This window comes from Fonsecaea pedrosoi (genome assembly GCF_000835455.1).
Source record: "Fonsecaea pedrosoi CBS 271.37 unplaced genomic scaffold supercont1.4, whole genome shotgun sequence".
NCBI lineage: Eukaryota > Fungi > Ascomycota > Eurotiomycetes > Chaetothyriales > Herpotrichiellaceae > Fonsecaea > Fonsecaea pedrosoi.
The window spans coordinates 2,616,782-2,630,488 of NW_013550612.1; the positions used below are offsets into that span (position 1 = coordinate 2,616,782).

The following is a 13,707-nucleotide window of genomic DNA, read 5'->3' on the forward strand; positions in this document are numbered from 1 at the left end:
ACGAAGGTTGCTTTGGTTTTCCCCCTTTAGCATACAAGAACATAAACTCGATATGCCAGAGTGATAAGACTGTGCTTGTGTGGGAGAACAAAGCTCTGACCGGCAACAATTCGAATGTAAGGATGATGAAATGTCGGAAACTTGGTCGAGGTCAGCCTGGTTGGGATCATCAGATCATCTAGGCAGGACCATGTGGTGTCGTCGTGGCGGTGGTGGTGGAGCGGAGTGGCTGGGGCAAGCCATGTGTGAAGGAGGTTGCGAGGAGCCATACAAGCTGGGGGCCGGAATTCATGCCCGGGGGTTGGTCATCTGCTGCTGCTTTATGCCGAGGGCTTTTCTTTGGGTTAGACTGAGACCTGGTCATTCGGACGCGTCGCGGGGCCTTGACCACTTTACGCGTTCTCAATATAGAAAGACAACCGCAATAATAGCATCAAGAGTTAGCTGCACAAATCTTCCACCAGTTCAGGGGTTGAAAAGAGTCGCCTGGAGATCCCGCCCAGGAGAGAAGTCAGCAGCGACTTATTCAACGCAGCCCAGCGACTAGGGGAAAACAGAGAAATCCATCGAGGTATCAAGTCGAGTCACACAGCCTCGTCCCAAAACTCCCTTCTTCTCACGATAGCACAACAATGCTGGTCGGCATCTGCGGCGCCATTTGCTCTGGGAAACACACCACGGCCGAGTATCTGGTCCAACATCACGGGTTCCTTCGCCTGCATCTCCCCACGCCACAGCAATTCCAACCATCACCGTCGACACCCACATCGCACGATCTCTCGCCAGACTACCTCCGTCTCCTGCCCAGCGTCACCGACCAAGTCGGCACGCGGGGCCTCTCTTTTCCGGACGTCGAGTCCCTCCTGGACTTTGTCACCAGGAGATGGCGCGAGCACTGGGTCCTGACGGACATCTACGATGAAACGACGCTGGAGATCCTGCTGAGGCGGCCTTTCTTCATGCTGCTGAACGTGGATGCGCCCTTGGGGACGAGGTTTGAGCGGTTCAACGAGCGGTATGTTTGTGATTTCTGATCGATGCTTTCTGTCATTTCCGAGTATCTTTCTGGGTGTTTGCTTTGGACAGCCCAGACTGCTTTCGTTCTGGATTCGGTGTTCTGTTCATTTTCCAGCAAAAACAGTTGGATAGAGCCCCTATTTTCTTTTTTCCCCGTTTCGACCTTCTCTTTTTCCTCATTTATCAGAGAACATAAAACGAATGTGACGGCAGAACGAGGGCCTAACTAATCCTATTCTGTACGTGCCATGTATAACAGGTGTCAAAAACGCAAACTGCCACCAATGTCCCTGGCGGACTTTATCTTCTACAATGACCTCAAGCTGTACGGGTCTCGTGCCCAGCCAGACTTGGTTTCTTTCAGTGATGTCGATTCTCGCGACTCGCACGCCTCAGCATCCACGAGGACGACGTCTGATGCGGTTGATGAGAACGACGATCAACCTCCAAACCATTCACCAGCCAAGACAGCGCTTCTCCCTCTGCTGTCACACGCGCACTTGTCTATTCTCAACTCCTTTCCGAGTATCTCGACCTAGTAAGTAGTTCTCCTCCTCCTGCATATCTCCCTCCGTGATATGGCCGTCTCCCTAGATTGACTGGATCTCCCATTTCCCGCACCTCCATAACCCAAACACCAAGAACCAAATCCCAAGAACTCAAGCGGTTAAAAACCAAAACTAAAATTACCCTCTCTCTATCTCTCGGGGAAACCCACAGCCACGCATTCCTCTCCACGCTCGATCTCGCATCGCCCCTCCGTCTCCGCCCGACATGGGACGCGTACTTTATGACGCTGGCCTCGCTGGCCGCGCACCGGAGCAACTGCATGAAACGGCGGGTCGGGTGCGTGCTGGTGCACAACGCCCGGATCATCAGCACGGGGTACAACGGCACGCCTCGGGGGTTAGTGAATTGCAATGAGGGCGGGTGCGCGCGGTGCAACGGATCCGGCAACGCCGGCGGCGTCGCCCTCAACACGTGCCTGTGCCTGCACGCCGAGGAGAACGCGCTGCTCGAGGCCGGCCGCGAGCGCATCCGCGACGGCGCCGTCCTCTACTGCGACACGTGCCCGTGTCTGACCTGCTCCGTCAAGATCGCCCAGGTCGGCGTCAAGGAGGTCGTCTACTCCCAGAGCTACAACATGGATGACGCATCCCGCAAGGTTTTGCGCGACGCCGGCGTCTTGCTCAGGCAGTTCATCCCCAAGAGGAGCGGTCTCGTGGGCTTTGACCTTGACGGGATAAAAATAGACGGGTTGGTCGATGAGTCTCTTGGGAGTGAAGGAGGAAAAGGAAAAGAAATGGTCATCTTGAATGGTAAAAGGTCATGAATGAGCCACCTGCCGCTAGCAAAAAGTGAACAGTGTGTAAATATATATATTATTTCAGCAAGGAATTAACACTGGTGGGTATCAAATTATTACCGACTCAACAGGGCTTGAACAAAGATGAGAACCCCTACGTTCACCTCAGGGCAATCACAACAATCACCCTACTTTCCCGCAGTTTTCCTGTCTTCCAACGAGTTTGAACCGAGCCCGGGATTGAAGGCGCCAGCCGAAGACGGTGTGGCGGCCGAAGTGGCACTCGTTGGCTGCGCAGTCTTGGGTGTTGATGCACTTGTTGGTCCGCTGATCACGCCCTGCGTCTGGTTCTCTTCCATCCTAGTGGTGATGGGGGTAATATTGCGGGACTCTGTCGGGCTCGTGGGTAGGCTGTTGGATGAATTGGCGAAACTGGCAATGATTGTGTGCCATTGCTGCGCGTCCGAGTTGGTGAGCGCTTTGAACTGGAAATCTGACGTAATGGCCATCTTCTGTCCCAATTTACTACCCGAAGAATCTTTCCCCTTGATCGTAAACTTCTGCCCGTCCACAGCCCCGATGATGCAGTCCGGGAGGTACAACGAGTGCTCGGGACTGGGGTCTTTCTGAAAGTTATCATTGTCTTTGTACTCGTGCAGATAACCGGCTGGAGTGACAGCATAGTGACCACTGCTGTAGCCTTTGAGAGCACCCATTCCACGAGATTTGCGCTCTAGGGTGCCTTCGATGAGCGGCTTGGTAGAACGATGGTTGTCGTTGGGAAACGACACAGCATCCATCGTCCTCGGTGGGGCATTCGGGTTGACCAGGATGTGCTGGTTTCGTTTGGTGAAGCCATTCCATTCGAAGTCCAGCGGGATATTGCTTGCGGTGGAGGCAATGTCGCCAAACATGGCCTTTTGTCGGTCTGCCTGGCCGCTCATAAATTGGTTGAACTGGTTCAGCGCAGTCTGCACCGTCTGCACGACGTACGTCTCAAACTTGGCAAAGGAGTTCTGGACCGCAATCAGATCTTGTCTGTTGTTGTTCTCTTCCAGCAACTGTTTGTTGAGTCGGTACAGAGTTCCTCGCCTGACCACGTAAGGGTCATGTTGTGCAGACACCCTGCCCCCAGAGGAGTCGAAATGCGCAGCCTGTTGGCCCAGCAGCTCAATGTGCTTTTGTGAATGAGAGCGCGCCGACTCAACAGCCTTGGTCCCTTTCCCCGTGCCGTTGGAGATTTCTTTGTGCTTGTTCTTGATCTCGGCGTGCAAACGTTCGAGGATGGGGAGCACTGATCCCGTGAGGTTCTTGGAGGTCTCGGTGTGCAGATTGATTTGCCCCTGGGTGTTGGCCCGCAAGTTCTCAAACAAACCAGCGACGCCGCCCAACGCGGGATCGAAGTGATGGGCCTCACGGAGAGGAGTCGACAGTGTCTTCAAGACTTTCTCTTGTTCTTTGGCCCGACCGGCCTGCTCCTTTGCAACCGCAGAGATGTAGTTCTCAAGATAGCCACACATGTGTTTCCAGGCCTGCAACCGCTCGACCAACAGGCCGGCGGTGCTTGAAGGATCTCCCTCGGTCACGACGTCATCATCGGAATCATTAGCAGTTCTGGCCCTCGTGGGCAGTGGAGGAGCAGCCATAACGAAGCAATAATCGGGAGGAGGAGTATGGTACTACGATACTGCCATGACAGTTAGAACAACGATGGTTGGGAATAAGTGCACTGGATGCAATGCTAACGCAGACAAAATAGAATGCTTCGGGTTGCAAGTACTGAATGCAGTTCAGGGGTTAAGGGAGGGTTGGCATCTGCGCTTTCAGGGTGCGCCGAGAGCTGAAAGCTTTAGAGCGGAGATCTGAGCAGCTGAAAGCTGGTGAATGGGAGATGGGAGATGGGAGCTGAGGGCCGGTGAGGCGCAGCTTCCGAGCTCAACGGCTATTATGAAATGAGGTGTTTTGAGAAGCGTCAGTGAGAAAAGCACCAGAGTAGTTCCAACAAGCCGATCCGATCAATTGGGGCAGAATGAAACCGGGTGTGAAGCGCATCTGAAGATTCCTTTTTGTTGCAGCAGCTTTTCACCTTCGCTTTCGCTCGCTTTCAACCTCCGCTTCACTTTTACTTTGACTTTTGACTTTCTACCCAGTTTCACGCCCCATCGACGCGTGGTGACGCCACAACCATCAACGCGACGTCATGGATCAACAATTTGATGTATGTACAGATTCACCGCGACGGTTACACAAACCACAAATCACTGCGTAGCGATGGTGTACCGAGTATGTGAATCTCATCCAAGGATTTTTGTACATACAGATCTAGACCTGCTTTGACATGGGAAATAGATAGAATACAGGTAATAACGAAGCACCCCCCGTCTCAGTATTACTCCAACCCGCCCAACCGGATATACAACTCGCTTGCTCAAATGCCCAAGACATCCAAAACTCACAATGACTACAAACATCTCCCAACAATCAACCTCCCACGGCCTTGGATAGATCCATTTCGCTGTCAGAGCCCGGTATCAGCGACCCCGGAGACACGCCCTCGGCATTCCATGCGGTTTGGCCCCAGATCTTGCCCGTCTCATCCACATCCCAAATCCCATAGTTTGGCAGCGTGTTGATAAAGTACGCAAACTCGAGTTCGTCCTCGGGTCGCCAGAACTGACACTTGTCCGTCTTCACGTTGTACTCGTGCCAGCCTGGCTTGATGATGCGGCGGTCCCCATGGTCCCCCATCTCGGGTATCCAGGACGCCACGTACGTGTCGTCTGCAAAGCCCTTCTCCATCGGTATGTACCGTGACGGATAGTCTTTGTATTTCGGATCGTCGAGGTCGACCCATTCGCCGCAGCACCGGTCGATGGAAGGTGCGCGGCTCCAGCAATTGGGTTCCGTCTGAATCAGATTGTTGAAGACCTTGGGAGGTCTGTCACAGAACAGCCGCCATTTGGCCAGGGCGGCGAGCGCATCCCGGGGACAGCTGTGCGTCGGCACCGGCATGGCGAGGTCGTAGACCTTGACCACACTGTCACACCCTTTCGCCCTACATCCGATGGTCATTTTGGAATATTGCGGAGACGTCCTCGAGGGTTCCTCGTCGTAATTGGTGGGAGTGGAATAAACGTCGCCGTCAGGTAGGTCGTACGCATCCGCCGGCAGGTCGTATGCGTCGGCAGGGAGGTCGTACACGTCTTCAGGATAGCCGTATTCATCGTATACATCTTCAGGGTAGCCGTATGCATCGTATGCATCTTCAGGGAGGTCGTACGCGTCGGCGGGTGTGCCATACATATCGCCAGGCATGGCACCCGCAGCTTCGGCACCGGCACCAGTGCCCATGGGAATGCCGGTGATGACACCCGTCACATCACCCACCACACCGGCAATGTTCTTGGCCCCGTCGTTGTCTGGCTTGAACATGTCGATCGACGGCCCTGCGGCAATCGCCCTTGCCCTGACAGACTTGATGGTATCGACCGGGTGCGCCACCGCTGTGATTGTGGCCATGGCGTGGAGACTCATGACGAGGAGAGGTCTGATGGCCATGATGTTACTGGAGGTGTGTGAGTCTATTCTGTTCAAGGTGGATTCGCTGTTCGGAGAGGAAAAGGAAGCTGACGGTAAGTATTGTCTTGTCATCTGAAGGACTTGGTGGACGACCATGGTCTCTGGTCTCATATATATCCCCATAGGCGTGCCAGGAAGTCCTCACACATAGGAAAGACGACATAGTGACTTGTGACTTGTGCGCAAGGTCCTAATCGTCCTCAAGGCATCAAGGCCTGGTTAGCCAATAGAATCCAGAAACCCCTCAAAAAAACGTGAATATGTGACTATGTGAACATGGGATATAGTTCGTGGTTCCTCGTCCCTGCGCTGAGCGGAGCGGAATAGAGCCTTTGATCTCCACCCGCCCCGGTGGGTGGGTGGAATATAGTTTGCGCAATGTCGGGGTGACCAATACTGGCCCTGTCCGTTGACAATCACAGTCAAGGTCCGTGTTAGAACAGTACGAGGTAGTAAAGTAGGTGATTTGTGCAATAAGGTTTTTATTACAAAAATATGACAGTGTACATAGAAGATATAGCTTAGAGCTTAGAGCTTGTGGACGTTGTTAGCTTGGTAGGCCAGAGGACTCCCTAACGGTTGTTTCCCAGTGGGTTCACTTCACCTTACTCCCAAGATCCAGGAGCCAAATGAGTGACAGTCTTCTTCCTCTTTCAACGAACATACTCCTTCTCTTCCGCGTCGGGCAAACTCTGTTCATCGCCCAGTTTAGGATCGCGGAGACAGAGTGCAAACCCGATCAGAAGCGTGCAGAGGCAGATACCTGTGATGCAGAGCAACCTCTGTGAGTGCTGATATGCGTCGATGATGGCTGTCCGCACCGGTGTGCCGATGGGGTATTCGATTTCAATCGAGAAGGGGTCGGCGTACGTCAAAGCTGCAAGGGTCGAGTTGCCAAGTGGCGCCAATCTCTCTTCGAGCGCACCTGGAAGCACGTTGGTCCAGATGGTCCCCGAGATCGCACCTCCCAAAGCGGATCCGATGTTATAGGTGGCCAGGTACAGGCCAGTGATGACGGCAACATGTTCGTGCTTGGTTGCGGCCTGGATCGAGGCCTGGGCTGGGTACGGGAACAAACCTCCGGCAAATCCTAGGAGGACCTGTGCACCAATGACACCCGACTGCCCGGAGGAGTTGGGAGACCCGCGGTAGTGAATCAGAAGCCCAAACGCAACCATGAATAGACAGGTTCCAGCCACGATGAACCACTTCAGGCGTCTGACCTTGTAGACCACCATACCCAGGAGGAAGCCGGCGATGACAGATGTAAAGCTGTACAAGGAGGTGATACGCGTGGCACCCATGATGCTGAAATCAAAGGCGACGATCAGGACCGTATAGAGATAGTCGGCTTGCATGTACCAGGCAAAATTCAAGGTGCATGCAATCCCTAGCGCACCCCAGACGCCGCGATCTTTCAGGAGGTGGAAGGGCACAAGTGGTCGAGGTGCTCTGAGTTCCCACACGATAAAAACCGGGACACAGAGAATTCCAATGACAAGAGGCGCAATGACACGGGCGGTCCCCCATGCAGAAGTCGAGCCTCCCGCAATGGTCAAAGGAACAAGAATGAGAGCGAAGACGGCGATCAACAAGATGATCCCAACGACGTCGAGCGTCCAAAAGAGCTCCACCACCAGTCTCCTCGCGCCCAGCATTTCGTAGGGCGTTTTGTATTTTTCCAATACTCCTGCTTTGCGGGCACGCCGACTAACCAACCAGAGAGAGATCATGAGCGGCAGCGCACACACGGGATAGATGATGCACCACATGCCAATGCCCCATTTCCACGTGGTCGCACCCAGCACAGATTGAGTGATGTTGCCGCTCACCCAAGTGTTGATGACGAATGGCAGTGCGGGAATGTAACTGAAGAACAATCGTGCTCGCAGGGAGGTGATGTCGGCAATAATCACCTCCACCAACAAGATGACGCAAGTGTAGCCGATCTGATAGAGAACAGAGCCTCCGGCGAAAGCGTCGACGTTGGTCGCACAGGCTTCAATGATAGATCCCAGAACGTAGAAGACCACGCTGACGAAGACGAGCTCCAGACGGCCGAAGACATCGGCAATTTTGGCAGCGGTCGGCTGGGCAGCGGCGGCGATGACGGCACGAAGCGTGTTGATTGTGGCCAGCAGGGAATGATGGCCCATCGATGCTGTAGCAGTGGTCTGGTATGTATACCGAGTAATGCCATCCAGTCCATAGGCGTAGGCAATGAGAAAGACGCCAATGAAGAGGAATACACGATCGGTCCGGGTGAGGACTTGATTGATGGCCTCGATCCTCGCCACACCAGGCGACTTCTCTGCCTCAACGATAGAACTGCGTCGACGAGGCTGTTCAACGGCCGAATGGGGCACACTATCTTCGGCAAGTTTAGGGCCGGACGGCATGTCCTTAGCCTTGGGGTGAGACTCGTCCGAGAACGACATGATGAAAAAGAGACTGTGATCCTGCTGAGGCTTCTGTCAACGCGTCCACAGTCAAGGATACCATCCAATACCAAAAACCGCAGGAGGGGAAGACGGAACTGCTTGTCTAGTTATAGTTGTACTTGAGACATGAGGCGAGGGCGTCACACGGCGACACCGACTGGAGTTACGTTGGAGGTGAACTTCAAAGTTTTCCACCCCCCTTGGCAATAATAAGTCGAGCACCATTAGTGATCTCCAGCTAGGGGACACTGGAGACACAAAATGTCATATCGGGACATTTTTCGTGCAGGAGCCTTGATCTTTGATCTGTGAGGCAATGGGTGGGGGTCGAAGTCGACGCTATGGCCGCTATGGAAAAGCCATTGGACGAAGTAACATCATCTAATCTGATCATCAGATAAAAATTTTCGAAGCGGGGCGGGAAAAGCGGCATTTTAGGACGGGCGAGACGGGCTATCAGCTCTTGTCTAGGGTGCCAGGGTTGCCAAGTACAGAGCCGAGAGGGTGATTTCATTTGGTCTTGTTGGCGAACAGGGATATACCAGCTTGTCGCTTTCGCGGGGGGTGGGTGATGTGCCTCTTGGAGTAGTCGGCTAGACCTTGCCATGCAAAAACCCAGAATCTAATCGGTGATCCAAGGATCTAATCAGATGCCGGATCCTCTTGCCCCGGTAAGCAGGCAAGCAGGTCTGACAATTGTCCCACTGTTTGTCAAATCAACTTTGCAGAACTGAGTAGCGAGTAGTGGTGGCTGGGAAGGTCGATGTGTTGCAAGGACGTACAAGGTAGTTATATCCAGTGCCCAGCCAGGCCCGACTTGTGGTGCGGACCACTTGGCCAACAAAACAATAGTACCTGTGCAGGGTTTGACACATAGCGTAGTATTTCTGTGAGTAGTATCGAGTAATATTGCCTTCCACTCTGCTCCGAAGTCGGCACATCGACCCACTTGGAGAGACCAAGGCGAACTACATGACCTGCCCTAGAAGCTGGGCTCCTCTGATCGCCGTCGCAATGTGCCAAGGGAGGCATTCGCTGTTTGGATCCACGCAGCCTCGAGTAGCGCCCAGAGTCACGAGGCCTCGATACTGCTTGATCAAATCTTCAAGTAACTCGTCTGGTGGAGCCTCGCTCGATGCGTCCGATATGCGGGTCGACGAGGTGACTAGGCTGAACTCAAGCATGTTGTACCCATCCTCTCCCTTGGTACCCTTACGTTTCATGAGGTAACCCGTAAGTTGTGACGGTCGAAGTTCGATGAGGCTCCTCGTCTGGTTAATTCCGTATGGAAGAATGACGCCCCAGCTTTCCTCAGAGGGATCCACCAATACAAGATCACTCTCGTTATTCGGATCGAACCCAGGGTCGGAAGGTGTCGGAGCATTCATAAAGGAACTGCCACCAGGCGTTGGAGTCGCTGGTACAGTTTGTTCGGGAGACGTCATACTGCCCTGCGGCGTTGACGCAGGTGTCCCATAGAGATTCTGTGTCCCCATCTGTGTACCTTTCCCTTGGGTGGATGGCGGGAAGATCTCTAAATCTGGGTCCAGTTGGACGGACAGAAGTACTAGCAGACATCGTTTCTGTGATGATGGGGAATTTTCGAAGAGCTGATGCCAGTCGAGAAGCTCTGTTTGCTCATAGTATCCGTGCCTTACGACCACTAGTCGCCATGGCCCCCGCATTTTGCTCATGAGGTCTTGCGAAATATCCCACATCTCTCGGAATATGCCATGGCGGGACCTGTTCTTCCCTGAGTGTCGAATGCGAAGACAATATGACATACTAAGTGCAACATGCCCTGTCTCGTCTGTCCACGCCGCAGTAAGCCATCTATTGTCTTGACTGACGGAGTATGCGAGATGTAGACATGGTCCATGCTTCTCTAGAGGAGAGCAGTATGTTGGCGTCAGTTGTAAATGCACCGAAGTTTCCGTTTTCGACAGCACAACGGCTGAGCTGCAAGCGGCTGGAGACACCGGAGGTTCTGACGGTGGAATGCGGTTGTAAATCTCAATGGCCAGGCGTATGTAGGCTGTTTGGGGAGGGATCACCAATGATTCCGCACTGGCGACAAATTCTTTGGGAATGACTTGTAAAGCTATGTCGGACACTCCATGGTTGTCCGTTCGCGCCTCTCTGAATGATTCGAAGAGACTGAAGAAGGCAATACAGGCCTCCAGGTACGAATTCACGCTCTGATTTCTGCCAATCACACAGACAAGCACAGTACCCTTCACGTCGGAAGTAGTTGCAAGAGCTTTACCGACGAAATGGCATGTTTGAAGGAGGTTATGCTCACCCGTGTCATTCGAACCCCATGATACCAGTCCAGTATCAGTGAGACCAGAGAGTCGGCCGATCGTATGCGATCCCAGAGAACAAGAAGTGTAAGTTTCGGCGAGCCGCTGCAGCAGATTGAGACATCCCTCCGCCACATTACTTTGATTCGGATGGATGCAAAAGACAGTCACGTCTTTTGGTCCATTTTCAGGTTGAAGATTCAGCGAATCCCAGAAATTCAGAATAGAGATAGTGGCCGTAAGTGGTCGCTCCATACGACGAGCACGTATCTGGTCCGGCAGGATTCTTACCACCTTGCCCTGAACTCTGCCATTGTTTTGTTCGGCTTTGAGGCTGGTAAGTTGAAACACATTCGAGGGTGTTGCAGAGGTGTTGATGCCGCTCAAATCAACACTTACATCCATGTGATCACGAGGCGGACGGTGTGTCTCCCTCGAATACTCTCCATGAGGTAGTAGGGTTGTCTGAGACATCTGCTCAACCAAAACGTGAGCGATTTGCAGGAGCGTCTGTGGGGATACGGGAGGAATTTTGCGAGGTTCGAGGGTATCCAGCTGGAAGTCGGATGGCGCGGGAGGTTCTATCAAGCCAGGCCTCAAAGATCCTAGTATCTGTTGCACGTCCTGGTAGAGCGTCAACTTGGCGACCTCGGGCTGGCGACTGGCAGCGTTTGGGGACGGAGGTTGATACTCTGTCCATTGTCTGAATGGCACATGCGCTGTACTTTGCCTGGACACAGGGTTTGCCGAATTGCTGGAACTAGTCATCAAACTGTCACTGTCTGATGAACTTGATGCAGGTCTCCGAAAGACCGGGCTCGGCTTTGGATAGCCCTCCATATTAGAAAGGATCGGCGTTGGATCGAACCAATAATCCCCGCCCGCGCCGTATCTACTGTCATGTGTTGACACGGACAGCAGTGAATATGGATCATCGTACAGACTTGAACGACGTCCACGCTCAGCACCAATTCTGGGTTCTCTGGCTGCCTCGGGCTGCCACAAAGGAGGACCTTGTTTTGACGAAGGTTGTGGTGTCTGCTTATTTTGCAACTGGAGAATACTGGTCGGCTCTTCCATCTGCTCTTGGGATTGCTGCAACTTGGTATTTGCGGGTAGTTTAGGCGCGATATCAGAGCCCGTGCTATTGCCCTCCACAACAGATGGACCTTGAGAAGCGTCATTTTGACCAGCTATTCGACCGTGGGCTTCGGTGCCTGGCTGAGTCTCGCCACTCACCGCTGTCTCTTCGAGGCGTCCGTGACTTGCAGAGCGTGCAGAAGTAGGATCTATCCCTGGACCATCGAAGAAATCCCAATTAGGCTCGTCGCCATTGGCTTCTGCGCCGAGATTGTCATCCGGGTGCTCCTCGAACAAATCTTCATCATAATATGTCTGCAGCCCGCCTGTTGTTGGTTCGTCCTCGAAATCTGGCATGTCCTGGTCCTGCGGAAGAGGCCGTTCAGCAGTACTGCGAGGGAGATTTGCTGGAGTCATAGACATCCCATCAAAGGATGAGAAGCCCGGCGTTGGATGTGTCATTCCAACATCAGGCGGAGTCGGATATATTGTTTGGCCTGCCCCGAAGGCCGGAGGTCCAAACGGATGGAAATGCACTGGATCGTCAAATGCACCCTCATCAGCAAACAGTGGCTCATCGTCCTCGTCAACCACCTTTTGCGGGTCGGCTTCAAGCTTTGATGCATTGCCACCTGTACCAAGAATCCAATCCCACACAAATTGCATTGGATCATGGTTCCCTTGAGGTTCCTTTGGCGTGACAGACTCTTCGACGGCAAAGACAAAACAAAGGTCTACGGGCCAAAAGATTGTTTTCCAAGTAACCGAGTCGCACTTAATACTCTCGGGACTTGGATTATCTTGCTGATTTTCGTTGTACACGTGATCGACCTCCTCTACAGGTACTTCGATCTCAATCCAGTCAGCTTCCATTGCATCGATACTGGTGTTCATTTGTTCCTTGAGCCAAGTCGGTAGCACCTCTCTCCAGATCTCTCTTCGCGCATCAGAAAGCGGTGTCTCGTCATTGGCCGCGTTGCCAGGCGTGCCAGCAAACCTTTTATGAGCGAGGATTTTTGATCGCGTTGATCGTGCAATTCGCGCAATGGGTGCGAGGTATATGGCCGTTGCTTCGGACTGTGTGTGATCATTCCAGTTTAGCGTGGGAGCACAGTCCGGAACACGCAAGAAGGAGAATGCGCCATCTTTTGCGATTGTCAGTATGATATGGCCACTTGAGACCACCTGTAGATCGATACGATAGAGGAGCCATTTCTTGACCCTGTCGAGTTGACGAACATCAGCAACCGACGGGGACTGCTCGACTAGATACAAATTGGCACCCAATGGCTGAATATCAGTCTCGCCATTGGGGACAAACTTGATGCTGGACACAATCGCAGTAAGAAACAGTCGGTAGAGCCGAGAGTGCTCTGGTTTCAGCAGGTCTGGAAGGCGGGCAGCGGTCTTGTAGGCGATCGTACAAGTATTGCTCCGCAGAACGTAACCAAACTTCAACAGTAGGGTTTTTTGGTCTTTCGGAGCAGTAATGTCCACCTTCTTGTAGAAGGTGAAGAGTTGACGAGCTTCGACATCTAGCGCAGCAAGAATGGATGCTTCTCGAAACTGACGCTCAGTCCTTCGGAGTCGAGCAAGAGTATTCTCTACACTACTGACAATTTGGGACGGGTCCTGCGTCGGCGGAGTTGCCACCGTGCAAACAATATAGGCTATCTCGCCAAAATCGTTCTTGACAGCTATTAGTTTCACTGGGTATGAGACCCGTTATATTTTCCGCGACTCACAAGAGTATAAACATTGGTGGAACAGTTACTTGGGAACTCCAACGTGGTATTCATGTCGTCAACCGTTGGGTGGGATAAGGGCTGCTCGTCGGGAACAGCAAGACAATACAAGTTGTTCGAGTTTTAGGTGCATTGCACGAGTGTCTTCCAGCATGCGAAATGGTTGCTCGGTCAAAAAACCCTCGAGGCTATGAGGGCGATATTGCCACGGTGTGTCGGCTGACTTGGTAAGATGA

The 13,707-nt window shown here is 53.0% G+C and overlaps 5 protein-coding genes across 5 annotated transcripts; 1 reads left to right on the forward strand and 4 right to left on the reverse strand.

The window, feature by feature from the left end:
• Positions 1-632: 632 nt before the first annotated feature.
• Positions 633-2,350, forward strand: Z517_06747 (uncharacterized protein; the record flags this gene model as incomplete). Its single annotated transcript, XM_013428486.1, has 3 exons — positions 633-1,015; positions 1,277-1,555; positions 1,738-2,350. 3 exons carry the CDS (start codon positions 633-635, stop codon positions 2,348-2,350), a joined length of 1,275 nt encoding a protein of 424 aa, XP_013283940.1.
• Positions 2,351-2,511: 161 nt separating this feature from the next.
• Positions 2,512-3,969, reverse strand: Z517_06748 (uncharacterized protein; the record flags this gene model as incomplete). The annotated part of the gene is made up of 1 exon (XM_013428487.1): positions 2,512-3,969. One exon carries the CDS (start codon positions 3,967-3,969, stop codon positions 2,512-2,514), a length of 1,458 nt encoding a protein of 485 aa, XP_013283941.1.
• An 835-nt stretch (positions 3,970-4,804) lies between these two features.
• On the reverse strand, positions 4,805-5,881 carry Z517_06749 (uncharacterized protein; the record flags this gene model as incomplete). The annotated part of the gene is made up of 1 exon (XM_013428488.1): positions 4,805-5,881. The coding sequence occupies one exon, from the start codon at positions 5,879-5,881 to the stop codon at positions 4,805-4,807; it is 1,077 nt and encodes a 358-aa protein (XP_013283942.1).
• Positions 5,882-6,555: 674 nt separating this feature from the next.
• On the reverse strand, positions 6,556-8,340 carry Z517_06750 (uncharacterized protein; the record flags this gene model as incomplete). The annotated part of the gene is made up of 1 exon (XM_013428489.1): positions 6,556-8,340. One exon carries the CDS (start codon positions 8,338-8,340, stop codon positions 6,556-6,558), a length of 1,785 nt encoding a protein of 594 aa, XP_013283943.1.
• Positions 8,341-9,311: 971 nt separating this feature from the next.
• Z517_06751 (uncharacterized protein) lies at positions 9,312-13,525 on the reverse strand (the record flags this gene model as incomplete). The annotated part of the gene is made up of 2 exons (XM_013428490.1): positions 9,312-13,415; positions 13,472-13,525. 2 exons carry the CDS (start codon positions 13,523-13,525, stop codon positions 9,312-9,314), a joined length of 4,158 nt encoding a protein of 1,385 aa, XP_013283944.1.
• Between the last annotated feature and the right edge of the window lie 182 nt (positions 13,526-13,707).